This window comes from Cherax quadricarinatus, chromosome 84, assembly GCF_038502225.1.
Source record: "Cherax quadricarinatus isolate ZL_2023a chromosome 84, ASM3850222v1, whole genome shotgun sequence".
NCBI classification, from domain to species: domain Eukaryota; kingdom Metazoa; phylum Arthropoda; class Malacostraca; order Decapoda; family Parastacidae; genus Cherax; species Cherax quadricarinatus.
Window position 1 is genome coordinate 5,133,098 of NC_091375.1, and position 16,902 is coordinate 5,149,999.

The 16,902-nt window shown below is 36.9% G+C and overlaps 1 protein-coding gene across 4 annotated transcripts in view; it reads left to right on the top strand.

The window, feature by feature from the left end:
- The window catches only part of LOC128704259 (tigger transposable element-derived protein 4), a 54,364-nt gene that overhangs the window by 14,953 nt on the left and 22,509 nt on the right, over positions 1-16,902 (top strand). For 2 of the 4 annotated variants that reach the window (XM_053799332.2, XM_053799334.2), the window contains exons 2-4: positions 1,801-1,924; positions 2,098-2,133; positions 3,108-8,966. The exons of 1 other annotated variant lie outside the window; for it this stretch is intronic. In XM_053799332.2, the coding sequence (XP_053655307.1) occupies positions 3,127-5,607 (2,481 nt within the window). In that variant the 5' untranslated portion in view covers positions 1,801-1,924; positions 2,098-2,133; positions 3,108-3,126 and the 3' untranslated portion in view covers positions 5,608-8,966. Of the gene's footprint in view, positions 1-1,800; positions 1,925-2,097; positions 2,134-3,107; positions 8,967-16,902 lie in introns of those variants that run through there. One more of the 4 variants, XM_053799333.2, reaches the window with a different exon arrangement.

Here is a 16,902-nt window from a genome sequence, read left to right on the forward strand (position 1 = left end):
ATAGTAGAGTAGAAAGCTGGTAATGATAGAAGAAAATTGATAATGATCTCAACAGCCAGATGGTTCTAGTGCATTGTAAATAAAAATGTCAGATTTCACAAGTGTGTGTCGATATGTAGAATTTTCTTCAGACATTAAGATAAGATGAGAAATGTTCGGAGTTTTAGCCCGGAGGGTTAGGCACCCAGGATAACCCAAGAAAATCAGTGTGTCATTGGGGACTGTATGTATTATTTCCATTGGGGTCCTTCAATCTTGTCCCCAGGATGCAACTCACACTGGTCGACTAATACCCTGATACCTACATACTGCTTGGTGGACAGGGACAGCAGGTGTAAGGAAACATGCGCAACACTTCCACCAGTGCCGGGGATTAAACCACGGATACTTTGTGTGTGAGGTGAGAACATTGCAGACATACCTGATGGACAATTTAGTTACCATGAAGGGAAAAAACTGGGTTTTGTGAAGTGCCTCCCCTCCAGTTCTCTCCCCCTCTGGTTTCTCTGATTTTGTTTAAGTTGTACTAGTTCTTGTTCTTTATTTCCTCTCATCTCCATGGGGAAGTGGAAAAGAATTCTTCCTCCTTAACCCATGCATGTCATAAGAGGCAACTAAATTATTATTATAATCAAAAAGAAGCGCTAAGCCACAAGGGCTATACAGCAGAGGCAACTAAAATGTTGGGAGCAAGAGGTAGTAACCTCTTCTCCTGTCTAAATTACTAAATTCAAAAAGAAAAAAAACTTTTTTTTTTTTTTTTTTTAATTATAATAATAAAGTTTATTTCTTTGTAAAGGTTACAATGTGTAATTACAATTTTGATTTGCTAAGTACAAAGATAGCCACTATCATGCCAAGGCATTTCGGGCAAACTAATCCTAATACATAGTAACTCATTAAAACTAGATAAGATAGTCACCCTGCCTCGGTAAGTACGACGCATAGGCAACAGTTAGGCAACTTTAATCTGAATTAAAGTTGCCTAACTGTTGCCTGTGTGTCTTACTTACGAAACCTGTTGGTACTGTATACCATTTTGATATTCACCCTACCTCAGTGGGATACATCCAGTTCTTTGAAAAAAAAAAAAAAAAAAAAATGTCTGAAGAATTCCCTCAATTTTCAGTGTCATCTTGTTTCTCCAATTCCAATATGGTGTCCCTTTCTTGCCCGACACTCCTAGTTTGCTGGTTCCCTTTTTAATTCCCAAATTAATTTTAACCAACAACAATGTATTTCATATGCACTATAATTTTGGAAAATGCACAATATTTTCCACAAAATGAATACAAGAGAATTGAATATCCTATTAGTACATGCTATATGGCTTTTATCAAGTTTAATTGTTTAAAGAATTACAGGAAAATATAGCAGTCAAAGAATGGGGAAAAATAAAAATTGCAAGGGTAAAATGTAATTAAAGAAAAACTTTGGAGGATGGTTGTGCTAACATGGACATCAAATTCTATTTAGTTACCTAACTACCAGCTCATTTGGTCTTATAAGAACACTTTTCCATTTATAGTGTTAGGTTAACAAGTTTTAAGTACAGATTGTTTAATTTGCAGTGAGTACTTCATGCAGGGGCAGCAGCAAGGAGGGGTTTGGGGGGCTTTAATCCCCCCAATATTCCCTCAGCCCCCCAAATAAGAGAGTAATAATAAAAACACTGCTTCTCAACAAGTCTTCTAGCCCCCCTCCCAACCAGATAGCCACCCCTAAGCCCCCAGTACAGGAATTCTGGTGCCACCCCCTGACTTTATACATTTTTTAGCATACAATGTATACCAATCACAGGCTCAGATACAGTACATTGCTGTAATTACGAAGATCTTTGAACACTTGGTACAAGACGTGAAGAGCCCCATCCAAGACAGTCAAATACTGCAGTTTACACCTCAATGGAAAAAAAAGTTAAATGGTAAGTAACTCACGATTTGTTGTTTGGTATAAGTGTTTACTTTCTGATGAGTGATGTCAAAATATAGCAAAATATGGTACCGTAATTGTCAAATGTTAATGAAGTAATTCTTGAGTAATTTAGAAAATTTGTGGCTATATTTAATTAAAGTTCTGTACTTTTTTTTATTTTAGGCGGAGGACAACTAGCAGTAACCATGTGAGCACCAGGTTAGTGAAAAGAATACTACTAGGGTAATCACTTGGAACAAAGTCCGTTGGGTCTATAATAAATAATTGGAAGGCTTGCGGCAGTATTGCAGAAATCATGGATTTTTTTTAACTCGGATCATGCACATGGGCATCTTGAGCACTGTATGAGAAGAATGGCACAGGTACAATTTTGTAGCCTTTTCTGTGGCAATCTTCGACTTTCAAAAATTAAGACTGCTAATTGTACATGTACTGTTAGTAAGAATCAAGATGCATATGTTAGCCATTCTGAGTTGAAATTGTTTTGGTGTCAGTTATACTGCCGTATATTCATATTTCTTCTCATGTCATCTTTCTCTTTCCAGTATGAAGCGGACATAAGCGCTAATGACGATGAATACTTAATCTTCAATCAACAGCGCTGCTGCTGTATCCAGCCATTGTACTGAATTTAATAAAGAAACATTCAACTTTAGAATTTTGTTTATTTAACCCTTCTGACTTTGTTCCTTGTTGACAGCCTTTTACAGCATATTTCATAATTAGGTATTTTAGTTATCACACGAGAAACTTTGTAGTGTAAAATAGTTATGCGCGTTAATTAGTAATATAGTATTATACTGAGTGTCATTAGTATGAATAATTTGTTGTTATTTTCTTTTAAACTTTGTATGGTAATATAGGACAAAAATTTTTGGGGGGGTCACCTGAAGATTAACCCCCCACCCCTTCCCTCCATGGAAAACAATGAAATATAGCTTTGCAAATTTTTAATATACCAGTGTTTATTTGCCATGAAAACTAACCAAGACCCTAACCTAACTTTAAGATTTACTTAGTATAAAGTAATTTGCATAACCTCTTAAGAATTTGCATAATTACAGTTCACATACTGGGAAAGTGGATCTTCAGATGATCTATATTTCACATACTGTATAAGCATTGAAAGTTAAAAGGCCTACTGTTATTACAAAACTGTAATTTCTTTACAGATAGTGAGTGTGCTTCATCATGGATGATATGCAGCGTTTAACAACAGCAGCTTGTGCTGACTTAGAAAGGCTGGCAGCAGCTGCAGCTACAATGGGGTACTCCTCGGACTCTCTTCCAGTGCCTGCTCATCATTTGCCAAGTGCTGTGCCACCAAGCACCTTGGCTCCTACAATAGTGCCACAGTACCCAGATCCTTACGACCTCTCACGAGCACAATATGCAGTAGCAAGGCTGAGCGAGTATCAGCCCAGAACTGTATATGATCAGTCTCGGCCTCCTCACCCTACAGCAACAACACAGCATCAGCACATTATATCTCCTGCTCACACAGTTTCAAGGAATTCACAGTATGCTGTAGACCGCTCTAACTTTCCTCACGTCACCAATAGATCACAACAGTATGGGACTGTTGCTGCATCGAGTAATAGTTCTGCTGTTCCAGCAGGCATTCAATATACTGACACCAAAGCTGTTAATGCTAATAACAGTGGAATCCCACTTACACAGCCATCTCTAAACCCATCAACAGGATCTAACAGCCTAGTTACTCAAGCTGTCACCCAAGCTGTAATGCATTTTGTTCAAGATGGTTTGGCATTAGATTCTTCAGGAAATATACCTGCCCAACCTCAAGAGAAGAAGAAAAAGAAAGAGAGAAAATCTGAGGCAGAATCTAAAGACAAAAAAGAAAAAACTACCACAGATGGTGATACACTAGGTGAAGGTACAAGTAGAGAGGCAGTAGGAAAAGTAAATATTGAAGTTCCAGAACCTGTTCTTATAGAAGGAAGAAAATATTACGTATGTAATCTGTGTGATATAAGATTTCTTCGAAAGTATCAATTTAGAAGACATCTGATTGCACATACAGGTGAGAAACGTGGTGCACTGTCTTTAGAGACGAAAGTGGAGATTATACGTCGAATACAGTCAGGAGAAAAACAGGTTGATTTAGCTATGGAGTATAATGTTGGGAGGTCTACTCTTAGTTTTATTATGAAACATGCTGAAAAATTTCTTGGCGTATGGAAAAATGGAAAGTTTCATCCAGATAGTAAGAGATTGAGAGGAGCACAAAGGGAAGATGTGGAAGAGGCTTTATATGAATGGTACAAACAAGCATTGCAAATGCACATAACAATTACTGGTCCTATACTCTGTCAGAAAGCCAAGGATTTTGCTGTCAAGTTGGGCTATAAAGAATTTAAAGCCACACATGGGTGGCTTGATAGATTCAAACACAGAAAGAACATTGTCCTTGGTCGAGGAAAACCGAACAAAGATAAAGACAATCAAGATGATTCGGATGATTTGAAAGGGGACTTCACTGGTCAAGTTTTGCCCAGTGCTTTGATGGAGTTTGAAGCTAATGATGTTTTTCATGCAGATGAAATAGGACTTCTTTACCGTATCTTTCCTAATAAAACTTCCACTTACAAAGGCGATAGATGTGCTGGTGGGAGTAAGAGCAAACACAGAGTAACAGTTCTTATGTGCACAAATATGACGGGAACAGAAAAGTTTCCATTATTAGTAATTGGAAAGCATCCAAAACCAAAATGTTTTAAGAATGTCAAAAGTCTCCCTGTACAATACTTGGCGAACTCTAAATCGTGGATGACTACTGAGAGTTTTACTGCATGGCTTCATGACTTAGATTCATGGTTTGTACAGCAAAATAGAAAAGTTTTGCTTATATTACCAAATCGTCCCATTCATCCCAAGGCACCTAAGCTAAATGCAGTTAGAGTACTTAGTAGTCCACAAACTTTCATTGGCCCATGTAAACTTGGTATCTCTCATTCATTAAAGAGAAACTATCGAAGAGCAGTATTAGAGACGCTGCTCAATTTTATGGAAGAAGAAAGTGCAAAGAAAAAGAAAAAGTCCAAGCAGTCACAAATGCATTTAAATTTGTTGGCATGTCTTCACTTACTTGCTGCAGCATGGCATGCTGTTACAGATGTAACAATAAATAATAGTTTTCAAAGGTCAGGAATTGGAAAATATGCATTGTGGGGAATGAATCTCATGCCAGAAACAAATTTAGGAACTGAGAATTTAGAGCTTATTCATAAACTAAAATCCAAAGGCTTCAAAATTCCAGATGGGATTACATTTGATGAATATGTTATGTTTGATGATGATGTACAAATTTGTCACTTAATGGATGATGATGACATCATTGCTACCGTGACTGGTGCTGATTTAGAGTCTTCAGACAGTGAAGACGAGGATGTTGAAGTAGATAAAGTTAAAACCGAAGGCAAGGAAAAGGGAGAATTGGCAGAGAGCGGTGATACCGAAACTGGTGAAGAAGTTGATGATGGGCCAGCTATGGCAGAGGTTGATGCTAGTCTGGGCACTCTGCGACAACATATTCAATACCAGGAAGGTGCTCAAGAAATGTTTAGGGTTTTAGCCCATCTTGAATTTCTTATTCATAAAGGAGCCAGCAGACCTCCAGTAGCAATAACAACCTCTGAAGCAACCACGTGAAGAATAATAATAATGACATAAGAGGGTAGAATGTAATGTAGTAGTGACAGAAACCAGAGTTAAATCAAAAGATTTCAATTCAAATTAATGATAATATTAGAAATTTAAAAATTTATGTTCAAATGCCATGTAAAATTTAAACTGTAAGTTAAACCATGGTTGTGTGTGTGTTTAGTGTGAGTTTTATATGTACTGTATGTGTATGTACTAAATCATATTTATATGTATAAACTAAAATATTTTATGCAAGTTTGTTTTGAGTTTCCATACATTGGCTTTTTAATTGTAGTATATAATTGTACAAGAGTGTGTGTGTGTGTGTGTGTGTGAATATGAGTGAAAATATCATTCCAGTGGGTGGGTTTGTATTATGAATGGTGATTTAGATTTTAACCTCGACAATTTTGCTATACTGTATTTTGGTGGCATTGAATAGTGCTTCAGCTTGATCATCGCTGCATATATTTTAACTAAGATTGATTTAGTGTTTCCTGACGTGTTTGTTGAATCTAAATTTGTAGATGATTATAATAAGGACAGACAACCATTTTGGGGATTCTGTTTTAATATGATGTAATTATCATGGATGATTTACTGTTAATGGATTTAAACAGCTATATTGGCATTTATGTTTAATGTGTAATCTTCCATTCCTTCATGACATATAGAGAAGTCTTATTTTCTCGAGGGAGGTTTCTTGATGCTGGTGAATGGCTTTTGATCCAAGAAATTGGACTTTTCTTCAGCCTCCTTGGATTGAAACTGATTGCTTTCCATTCCCCAGGCACTGTCTGACCCTTGTGCAATTAGCTTTCTTAATGCGTGAATACTTCCAGGTACAGTGAAACCTTGGTGTAATGACCAATAGGGAGAGGCCATGTATGCTGTAACAAAAATCTGTTGCATTAAAGTGACTGGTACAATGGCCATACAGTGCCCTCACAAGCATCAAAGAACTTCCTTTGAGGGGATGAAGTAATGGACTACCCAACACGGACAAATAACCAATGCAGCAGACTTAGTCAGCTGTATTGATGGTACTACCGGACACACTAAGAATAAACCAATACAGTACAGTACTATAAATTATAGTACTTGAAAACAAAAAGTTAAAAGAACAGTACAGTATAGTAATTTTTCTTACCTTTTCTGGAGAAACTCATTCACAGTCATTTATTCAACAGTTATCTTGCCAGAAGTATGCAATCATCACAAGTCACATGACCTTCCAGACTGCACCATCCCTACCGTCCTTCAGAGTGAAGGCACTGTACTTCCCACCTTCAAGAATGAAGCCCAGCTAACCAGTTTCCTTGAATCCTTTCATAAATGGTTTTGTACCTTGCTTACACTCCAACTGAAATCACTTTTCTCCATTCCAATATAAGGCTAGGGGCTCTTGATCCAAAGAGTTGGATGTGTCCTTCCCTTGGAGCAAATCTGATTGCCTCCCATTCCACAGGCTCTGTATGACCCCTGCAAGTGTAGCTCTTCTCCTTTAATATAATAATAATTACACAAGGAAATCCTCCGAGTCATTGATTTAAATAAGAAACACCTAGACAAATACAAAGCCTTGTGGCACCCTACAAATACCATATTTCATCCACTGTGATACGCTTCCTGGTTTTAGCATTCTCATTATCTAAAGTGCAATCTTCCCATTCTTTGTCTTGCTTGGATAATTTCTGTAACTGACACAGTAGCTTACAATAATTGGTTTGACGTGTAGGAATCTGCTGATCAAAACTCGACTGATCCAAGGACTTGGAGCTACCTTTTCCTTCCTCAAGTCAAACCTAAATACCAGGCACTGTATAACCTAGCATGTTAAGAGGGTCTCCATAAATGCAATAATAAAGTGATTATTGTGAAAATCTTACTACTTCTCTAGCAGGTGTTTAAATTATCTTTGCAGTATGTACAGATAGATATACACATGCCATAATTTTTTATTGAAATTTGTTGGAATAAAACTCAGCAAATTTTTTTTAGTAGGTACAAGCCTTTTATTCATGTTAGTTGAAGTTTTTAACAGGTTAAAAGTGCCATAGACAACTCTTATATACCTTAGCTATTAAAATTAGCATGGATTTTTAAATCCAATATGAGTCATCCTAATTAACAGACTGATACACCATGTCTCATTCTTCATTCCTGCCTTTAAATTGGAATTTTTTGAATGGTTATCTTTCCACTGCATCGTAATTTTAATCCCACCCATCCAAACATTAATTTTAACTTGTACATACTGTATATATATATATGTATATATATATTTTTATATTACCTGTCAGTACTTTGTGCTGAATTCATAAGCTAAGAGAGCTCCACACCCAATGTATGTGTTAGTACAATATTAAGTAATTTTAGTCCTAGTCTGTGTCTGCCCAAAATACTGTGCATACTATGGGCTTTTTGCAAAAATTGTATCACTTTTATGCATTTTCTGAGTAAAAGTGTTACTTTATTAACATATTATTATTTTTATCATTAGAGTTTATCAAATCTAGGTTCAACCCTGAGTCAGATGAAGCCATTGCACGTGCTTCTTTAAACTTGTTGCCTGTGTTCATAAGTACCTAGGTATTAGATCTGTCTTTGTTGGTTGCATTCTAGTGAAGAAGACCCTAGGACCTCAGTGGAAATAAGCCACACTACTTGGCTTTCTTGAGTTATCCAGGGTTACTAACTCTCCATGGTTTATAAACAGGATAGTCTTCTTGATTTCTATAGATTACCAATAACCTGACTTATGCATGCAGTGAGAGGTGTATGTCTCTCAGTGTTTGTATGTTAAGAGTTTACTTTAATCCCTGTTTTAGGGATTAAGGTATTCTTTATTGGTAGCAATCAGGTGACACAGCCTTAATGACCCTCATGTAGTTGATAGGCTTGAAACCCCATTAACCTATGTGCAGTTGGTGGTAGGAGAATCAGGTTTCCACTAGTCCTTATTCTGCATGATCCACTTTGGGTTAGTACTCCATGAAATACATTTGCATATTGCTTTCTCTTTACCTTCCTGCAAGTTATAAATATCTCATACAAAGTTTGTATGTACAGCTGTGTATTAGAACTATAGTTGAGTAATGAGCAAGGCAGATAATTACTCAGAAAGCTGTGAATTGGCAATATACATTAAATACAGTATGCAATTTGGTTTTGCTTGAACATGCACATGTTTTTATTCTTTATTCAGCAAATATACAGTATATGAAAGTAAAAGTAGGGGATACATAAAACTGTGAATGGGGGCATACACAGTGGCACAGCCAGGATTGAAATATGGGGAGATCAGAACTGAAAAAAAAAAAAAAAGAAAACCATTTTTAAAAGTACAGTGGTCCCTCGCTTTTCGTAGTTCTCGGCAATCGTAAATTTCGCCAATCATGGGTATTTTCGTATAAACATGGACTCGCTTTTCATAGGTTGACTCGCGAATAGTAGTTCGTCTGGGACGCGTACGCACGGTGTGAGCCGGGGCGGCGTCCCTACCCAGCCAGTCTGGCATTGTTTACCAGTGAGTGAAGGTCCCCTCAAGTGCTCCTACGAAATATTTCATAATATTCCACTCATTTTAGTGCTTGCAATTACTAAATAAGCTACCATGGCTCCAAAGAAAGCTCCTAGTGCCAAGCCTGTGGTAAAGAAGGTGAGAAATATGCACAGTGACAAAGTCTTGGGCCATTTTCGGGAAGTGTTAAAGAGACGCCAGAAACAGAGCTCTCTCCACAGTTACTTTGCGAGACAGGATTAGAGTGACTCTCAAGGTGGTCCTTGTGGCATTAAGAAACAGAGAAGAGAAGCAACCCCAGAGAAGCAATTGGTACCTGAGGTGTTGCTGGAAGGGGATTCCCCTTCCAAACTGTAAACAATCCAATCTCTCTCCTCCTCCTGTCTCCCATACACTAAGAAGAATCTCCAATAAAGGTAAGTGTTATGCTGTTAATGTTTCATTCATCATTTCCCATTGTATTGTTTATGTACTATATGTATATTTCATGTAAATTTTTTTTTGTTTTAATACTTCTGGGTGTCAGGAACGGATTAATTGTATTTACATTATTTCTTATGGGGAAAATTGATTCGCAAATCGTAAATTTCGTTTATAGTAACGGCTCCAGGAACGGATTAATTACGAAAAACGAGGGACCACTGTATCATTTTCAGTATATGTATGAAATTTCTTATAGTGCTTTCGTGGTCACTGGTCAATATAATCCAGTAAAAATTAGCCATTAATTAAAAAAAAGTATTTTCATGTAGGGGAGGCATTAGCCCCCTATCGTCTGGCTGCACCTCTGCATATGTATTCGTGTGTAATATACTGTACTTTGATCATTCATCTGATACATTCAGTTTTTTTTTTTTTATAAAGTTCTTGGTGAAACAAATACTGTTGAGGGACTTAATACAAATAATTGAAGCTACTCTTAACTTACTTGGATCAAATCTGTTTACCTCCTAGTCTCCAGGTGTTGTATGACCCCTACTGATTTAGTGCTTCCCCATGAGTAAAATAACCACTATTCTGTACATAATTTAAGGTTTTTTGCTGAAAACTTTTAAACCCCAAGGGTGTTGCTGGGAAAGCATTTTCATGACCCCCTTTTTTTTCCCAGCATTGGGCAGTGATTCAGTTTCCTCTTGAAGATTAATACACTTGCTCTGTCAATATTTCTGATATCTGCTGTTAGCAGGCTGAACAGACTTAGACCATGGGTGTTGACACCTCTCTTATTGTACCCATGGAGTCCCTACTTTACGCTGGTTTTATTTCACACTTCCTCCTATACCCATTGTTTAATTTATATGCAGATTTTTTCCCCGGGCCCTCGGGCAAAATTAAATAAATATTATGTATTATCTATCCCAATATAGGGGGTTTCAGATATGTTTTTTCTGCCTACTTACATTAATAACCCCACAGGGCATGTGCAAGAAAATTTTATATCATAAATATATATATATTTAATTTTTATTTATATATAATATATATATATATATATATATATATATATATATATATTTATGTTTTTAAATTTTTACCGGGCTTGATTTCCCCAAAACGGGGTAAAAAAGTTTTCCCCTTCATTCCTCCATCATTTTTTTGGGGGTGCTTTACTACATTTTTTAAGCTGAAACATTAACACCCTCCTTCAGAGTGCAGGCACTGTACTTCCCATCTCCGGACTCAAGCCCCCTTCCCATTTCCTAACCCCTTCATAAATGTTTTTTTGCTCCCCAAACAACCGTCAAGTTTAAAAAACCATTTGTCTCCATTCCCCCTTAAACACGCCCCAACCTCCCCTTGGGAGCCCCAAACCCTTAAAAAAACCCCCTTTTCCCCTCCCCCCCAAACCTTTTCCCGGGGGCCCCACCCCCTCCCCGCCTTCCTTCCCTGAGACTGATACCTCTTGGGGTTTTCTTTTGGCTCCATTCTCTAAATGTGAACCCCTCAACCCCCAAAAAACCCTCTGGAAAAAACATTTTTTGGTAACCCTACCCCCTTTAATTTTAAACTAAATTCTCTGCATTATATTCCCCCCAAAATTGCTCTTGCGACATCTCCCCCCCAGCCTTCTCCTCAAAACTTTTATCCCCCATCTTCCACCCATATAAGAGCGTTGGTAAAACTATACCCCATACTTTCCCCCTCTTGCCTCCAAGGAAAAGTTCTTTGTCCCCCACAGACCCCAAAATTCCCTCCCCTTTCCCCCCCCTCATCAATTCTATGTTTCCCACCTCATTTTTCCCAGGGGCCCCATAAGCTGACCGTCCTCCCAAATATCTAAATCATTCCCCCTCCTCCCCTCTCCCTCCAATCCCTGATACCCAATCTTTCATCCCTAATCTTTTTTTATCCTCATAACCTTACTTTTTCCCTGTATTCATTTTAAATTTTTTCTTCTTTTGCACCCCCTACCAAATTCATCCCCAATCTCCCTTCTCTTCAGAATCCCCCAAGAGCCCCGTGTCATCAGAAAAACCCAACGGGAACAACCCCCACTTTATGGGGATTCTTTTCTTTTAACTCCAGCCTCTTCCCAAAAATTGGTTTTCTTCCCCTTTAAACCCCATCTGTATTTAAACAACCCCCGGTGACATCAAAATCATTTGCCCAAAGGCCTACTTTTACTGGGAAAAAATTTTCCCTTTTTCCCCAAAATACCTCTAACTTGAGCCTCATTCCAAAATAAAACTCTTCACTGTTTTTAAATAACCTACCCCCTCCAAAACACCTGCAACATTTTACTTTTCCCCCCCTATCCCCCTGTCTCATTTTTCCAAATCCATAAAAAGCTACCTCTTTGTTATCTAAATGCTGTTCCTTATATTTTTCCCTTTTTAAAAATTCCACCCCCCCTTTTCCCTAAAGCCTTGTTCATCTCTACCCTATTCCCCGTTTTTACTTTTAAATTCCAAAAATCTTTCTTTTCCTTTTAGGGAGTTCTCGGGCTTTTTTCCCTTTTAACCCACCCTTTTAACCTTCCCTTTTAAAACAAAGGAAAAAAACCAATATTCCCAAATCCTGGTTTAAATTTAATACAAAAAATTAAAATAGGGCCAAACCCCAAACTATATCCCCCCTGCTAACATTTTTTTAATTTTTTACCCCAAATCAGCCCTTTTCCCCTTACCCCCATTTTCCCTTGATCAGTTTATTATTTTTGGTTTTACCCCAAAAGATGTTTTTTTCCCCCTTCCCCTTTATCCAGTCACCTTCCAATTTCCAAACTTTAACCTTCAAAATTTTAAAATTTTAAAATACCCCCTAACTCTCCATTTTAACTCTCCTCTCCTATTTTTAAAAAACCCATTTGTTCTCTAAGGCTTTTTTCTTGTTAATCTCCCCCCCAAAATTTTTTTCTTATTTTCCAAAATTTTATTTGTCATCTTCCCCACTTTTTGTGTATATATATTATATATATTTTTTTTTCAAAAAATTTGGACGTCTCCCCCCGGCGGGTTTTAAAAAAAAAAAAACCCCCCCAAAAAGAAAATACTTTCATCATCTTTTTAAACCCTTTTTCCCACCTCCATTTTCCCCACTTTTTTGCAAAAGGTGCTCAAAATCAACCCTTTAAAAGGCATACGGATATGAATACACAACATCCCCCCCAAACTGTTTCCCAAAAACCCCCTCCTTTAAAGTGCAGGCTTTTTGTCCCATTTCAGGACTAAAACCCGACTATATAAAAATAAACCTTTTTCCCTGAACCCCTTCACGAAATATTACCCTCTCACCCCCAAACAGTTCGCCCAGGCCCCAATACCTCGTCTCCATTCCCCCTACCCTAACACGCTCCCCTGCGTTTGGAAAGTCCAACCCCCTTCCCCAAAAAACCCCCCTTTACCCCTCTCCCAACCCCTTTTGGGGACGCCCCCTACCCCCCTTTCCCTTTTTCCCTATGGGTTATAAAAATTTTCCCGGCCATTCTACTTTGATCCATTCTCCTAAATGCCCAAAACCACCCCCAACCCCCCCTTTTCCCAACCTCTGACTAATATTTTATTAACCCCCACCCCTTTTTCCCCTAATTTCCCCCCCGAATTTTCTGCAAATTTTTCCCCAAAATTGCCCTTGGACAGGACATCTCCCTGCCTCCCCTGTCTCTCGCTCCCTGCTTTTCCCTTTTTTTCCCCCCATATAAGTGTTTTGGGGTACTCCTATCTTTCAAAATTTCCCCTTTTTTGCCCCCCATAATCGTTTTGACTCCATTTACCCCCCGCACCACTCATTTTTCCCCTCATCAATTCTATGATTAACCTCATCCTTCATAAATCCATCTGCCGACCGTCAACTCTCAAGTATCTGAAAACTTTCCCTTTTTCTTCCATTTTCTCCCCCCCAAATTTTTGATACCCAATTTTTTCCTTTATCTAAATCATTGGACACCCTCACCCCTTTTCTCTTTTCTATTTTCCATTTTTTCAACTTTCTACCTTTATAAAATTCTCAAACTCATCCCACTAACCTTTGTAATTTTCTTTTGAATCCCCCATAAGCACAGTATCTTTAAAAAAAAAAAAATGTTTTTCAATTCACATTTTGAATTTGTTTCCCCAAAATTTAATCCCCCCCCCTCTCAAAACACCAAACTTTCTTTTAAAAACCCATCTATAAATATTTTAAAACAACCATGGTGACACCCACACACCCCCTGTCTAAGACCTACTTTTCCGGAAGTGGTCTCCCTCTCTTCTACCCCCAAAACCCGGGCCCCCTATCCTCAAAAAAACTTTTTTAAGCATTTAATAACCCCCTTTTTCCATATAGCCAACATCTGCCACATTGCTCCCCCTTCCACCCCTATTATCCTTTTCTAAATCCATAAATGCAATAAAAACTCCCCTACCTTTATCTAAATACTTTTTTCACTTTTGCCCCCAATGAAACATTGATCTACACACCCCCCTACCCACTCTGAAATCTTGCTCATCTGCAATCCTACATTCTGTCTTATTAATTCTTTTTGTTATAACCCCCACCGTACACTTTTCCTGGTATCTCCCTTAAAATTTTTCCTCTATAATTTTTTCAGTCTTTTGTCCCCCCTTTCCCCTTTTTATAAAGGGATATACATCTTTCCCCAAACCCCAGGTACCTTCCCCCCTCATACATTTATTAAACAAAAATACCAACCACTCCAACACTATATCCCCCCCGCTTTTAACATTTCTGTCATGATCCCCTCAGTTCCAGCTGCTTTACACCATTTCATTTTCATAATGCCCCCCGTACCTCCCCCCCTTCCCCTCTTCTTCACTTCTAAAGATGGTATCCTCCTGACCAGTGCCCGAAATTACTGCCTCTTTTCTTCCTTAACATTTAAAAAAATTCCTCAAAAAAATTCTTTCCATCTACCCAATACCTCCATCTCCCCATCCACACTCCCCCACTCTGTTTTTTAACCCCTTTGGGGGCTGTCCCCCTGATCTACGGCTTTTCGTTCAGGGGCCCAAACCCTTTGATCTCGTCAAAAACCCGCCCCACTCTGAAAAAACTGTAGGGGGTACATTTGGGCCTAGATGGAGAAAAATCATCTATGTGGTTATGTCCCCCCCCAAAACAGATCCTGCAGCACGCTGGATAAAAGGAAAAAACTGAAATCATTATTTTGATTAAAACAAGCGACTTTTCAGTGATTTATGTTTTTTTAGTTCTATTTGCATTTCCCCGTTCTCATTTAAAAGGGGAAAAGGGAAAAATATTAAAAATAGAATAATTTTTTTGGGTTTTGCACTAAATGGCAAAAACTCTCAAAAAAAAAAAAAAAAATGTTTTAAATTTTTTCCCCATATTCAAGTAAACAAAACGACCTCCCCCTAATTCAAATCACAGGGTGGGGGACTAATATCTTCACAAATGGTGGGTGATTTTACACAATTATTACAATATTCATAACATTAAAAACTTCTTTTTTTTGGTGTGAATAAAAAATTTATTTGTGAATAAAAAAAAAAAATAAAATTTTTTTTAAAAAAAACAAAACTTTAACCCCCCCTGAACAAGGGAAAAGTTGGTTTGGGTTTCCCGGGAAAAATTTAAATTTTTTATTCTGGACCTATTTTGGGAAATTGGGAAAATTTTTTTTAAATTTTTGTTTAATTTTAAAATTTAAAAATTTCCCCTAATTTGTTGGTTTGAAACAATTGAACAATTTCTTTGCTCAATGAAAAGAATAAAAATAAAACTAATAAAAAAACTAAAATTTTGGTTGACCCGGGAAAAATTTAAATTTTTGGGTAAAAGGGAAATCAAAAAAAAAACCCAAAATTTAAAATTTTTAAATACCTTTTACACATCAAAATTGCGAAGCATAATTTCATCAATTTTTCCCTCAAAATTTTTTTACTTTTGTTTTATTACCTTCACAAAAAATTTCTACCATTTCAAAGAAAAAAAAAATTTTTTTTTTTTTGAAAAAATTTTTGGAAAACTGGGGAAATGCGGTTTTGGGGCCCTTTGGGCCTGAAAGGGGTTTAAATGACAAATCCCTTTTTCCCTAAACTTTCTTAACCCTTTTTTAACTCACTCCCAAAAATTTTTTTTTATTTTCATTAAAAATTTTTTACAATTTCCTCTCCCCCCTCTATCATCTGCTCTCCTTTTTTCACCCCCACCTCTTTCCTTTCTTTTACCCCCAAAATATAATTTTATATACATATATATATATATATATATATATATATATATATATATAAAATATATATATTTATTTATATACAATTTAACCCATTAACGATATTTTACATTCCCGAAGTATGTTCAGGTATATGGCCGAATTTTGTTTTCCCCTAAGGAATAGAGATAAAGGGTTAGTCCATTTAGACCCCAAACCCGCTTTCCCAAACGCCGCATAAATACACTTTTAATTGGTGGGATTGGGGGTGATCTTAGGGGTCCCCTTTTATTTAAAAGTTTGCCCAAAAAGGCGGGGAAATTTTCGATCTTGGCCAAATAGCAACGCTCATCTTACCATATGGGGCAAGTAATTTTTTGTATCAATAATTTTAACCAAAAAACATTTTTGAACCCCACTTGAAAAAAAAATTTTCCTGTGTTTGTTTATTTTTAAATTATTGTAAACAAATCTAAAATATATCTGGTTGGGTTAGGCTAAAAAAAAAATTTTTCTTTTTTATAATAAGGTTGGGGAAGTTTTTTAAAAAATTCTTTTGGAAAAAAAAATTTTAAAATTTTTTCATTACATTAATGAAAAAATATATCTTTTTAAAACCCATAAGATAAAATTTTAAAGGACCTAATTTTAAATGGGTCTTTCCCTTGACCCGTTTTCATTTAAACAAGTGGACCCCGGGTTTGGGTATTTTTTACTCAAAATATGTTCGGGGGCCAGTATTAAAAATTTTTCCCCATAAAAAAATTTTTGAAGTAGATTAGTTCCTTTCAGACCCCCCAAAAATAAAATTTCAAGCGCACTTAAAAAATACACTTAAAAATTGGTAGCATTGGAGGGAAAGTTGGTTTTCAGGGGGTCCACCCAATATATATACGGTGGGCCCATTAAAATTTTTCCCCAAAAAGTATTTTCAGGTGCCCCCAAAAAGGCGAATTTTTTTCCCCTAAGGAATATTGTGAAGTAGATTGGTCCCTTTCAGACCCCCCCAAAAATACCGTAAAACGCACTTACATAAAAACACTTAAAAAATTTGGGTGCATTCGGAGGGGATTTGTTATGCAGGGGTCCACTGTATTTTTATATTTTTATATATATATTTTTTTTTATATATATATATATATATATATATATATATATATACAAA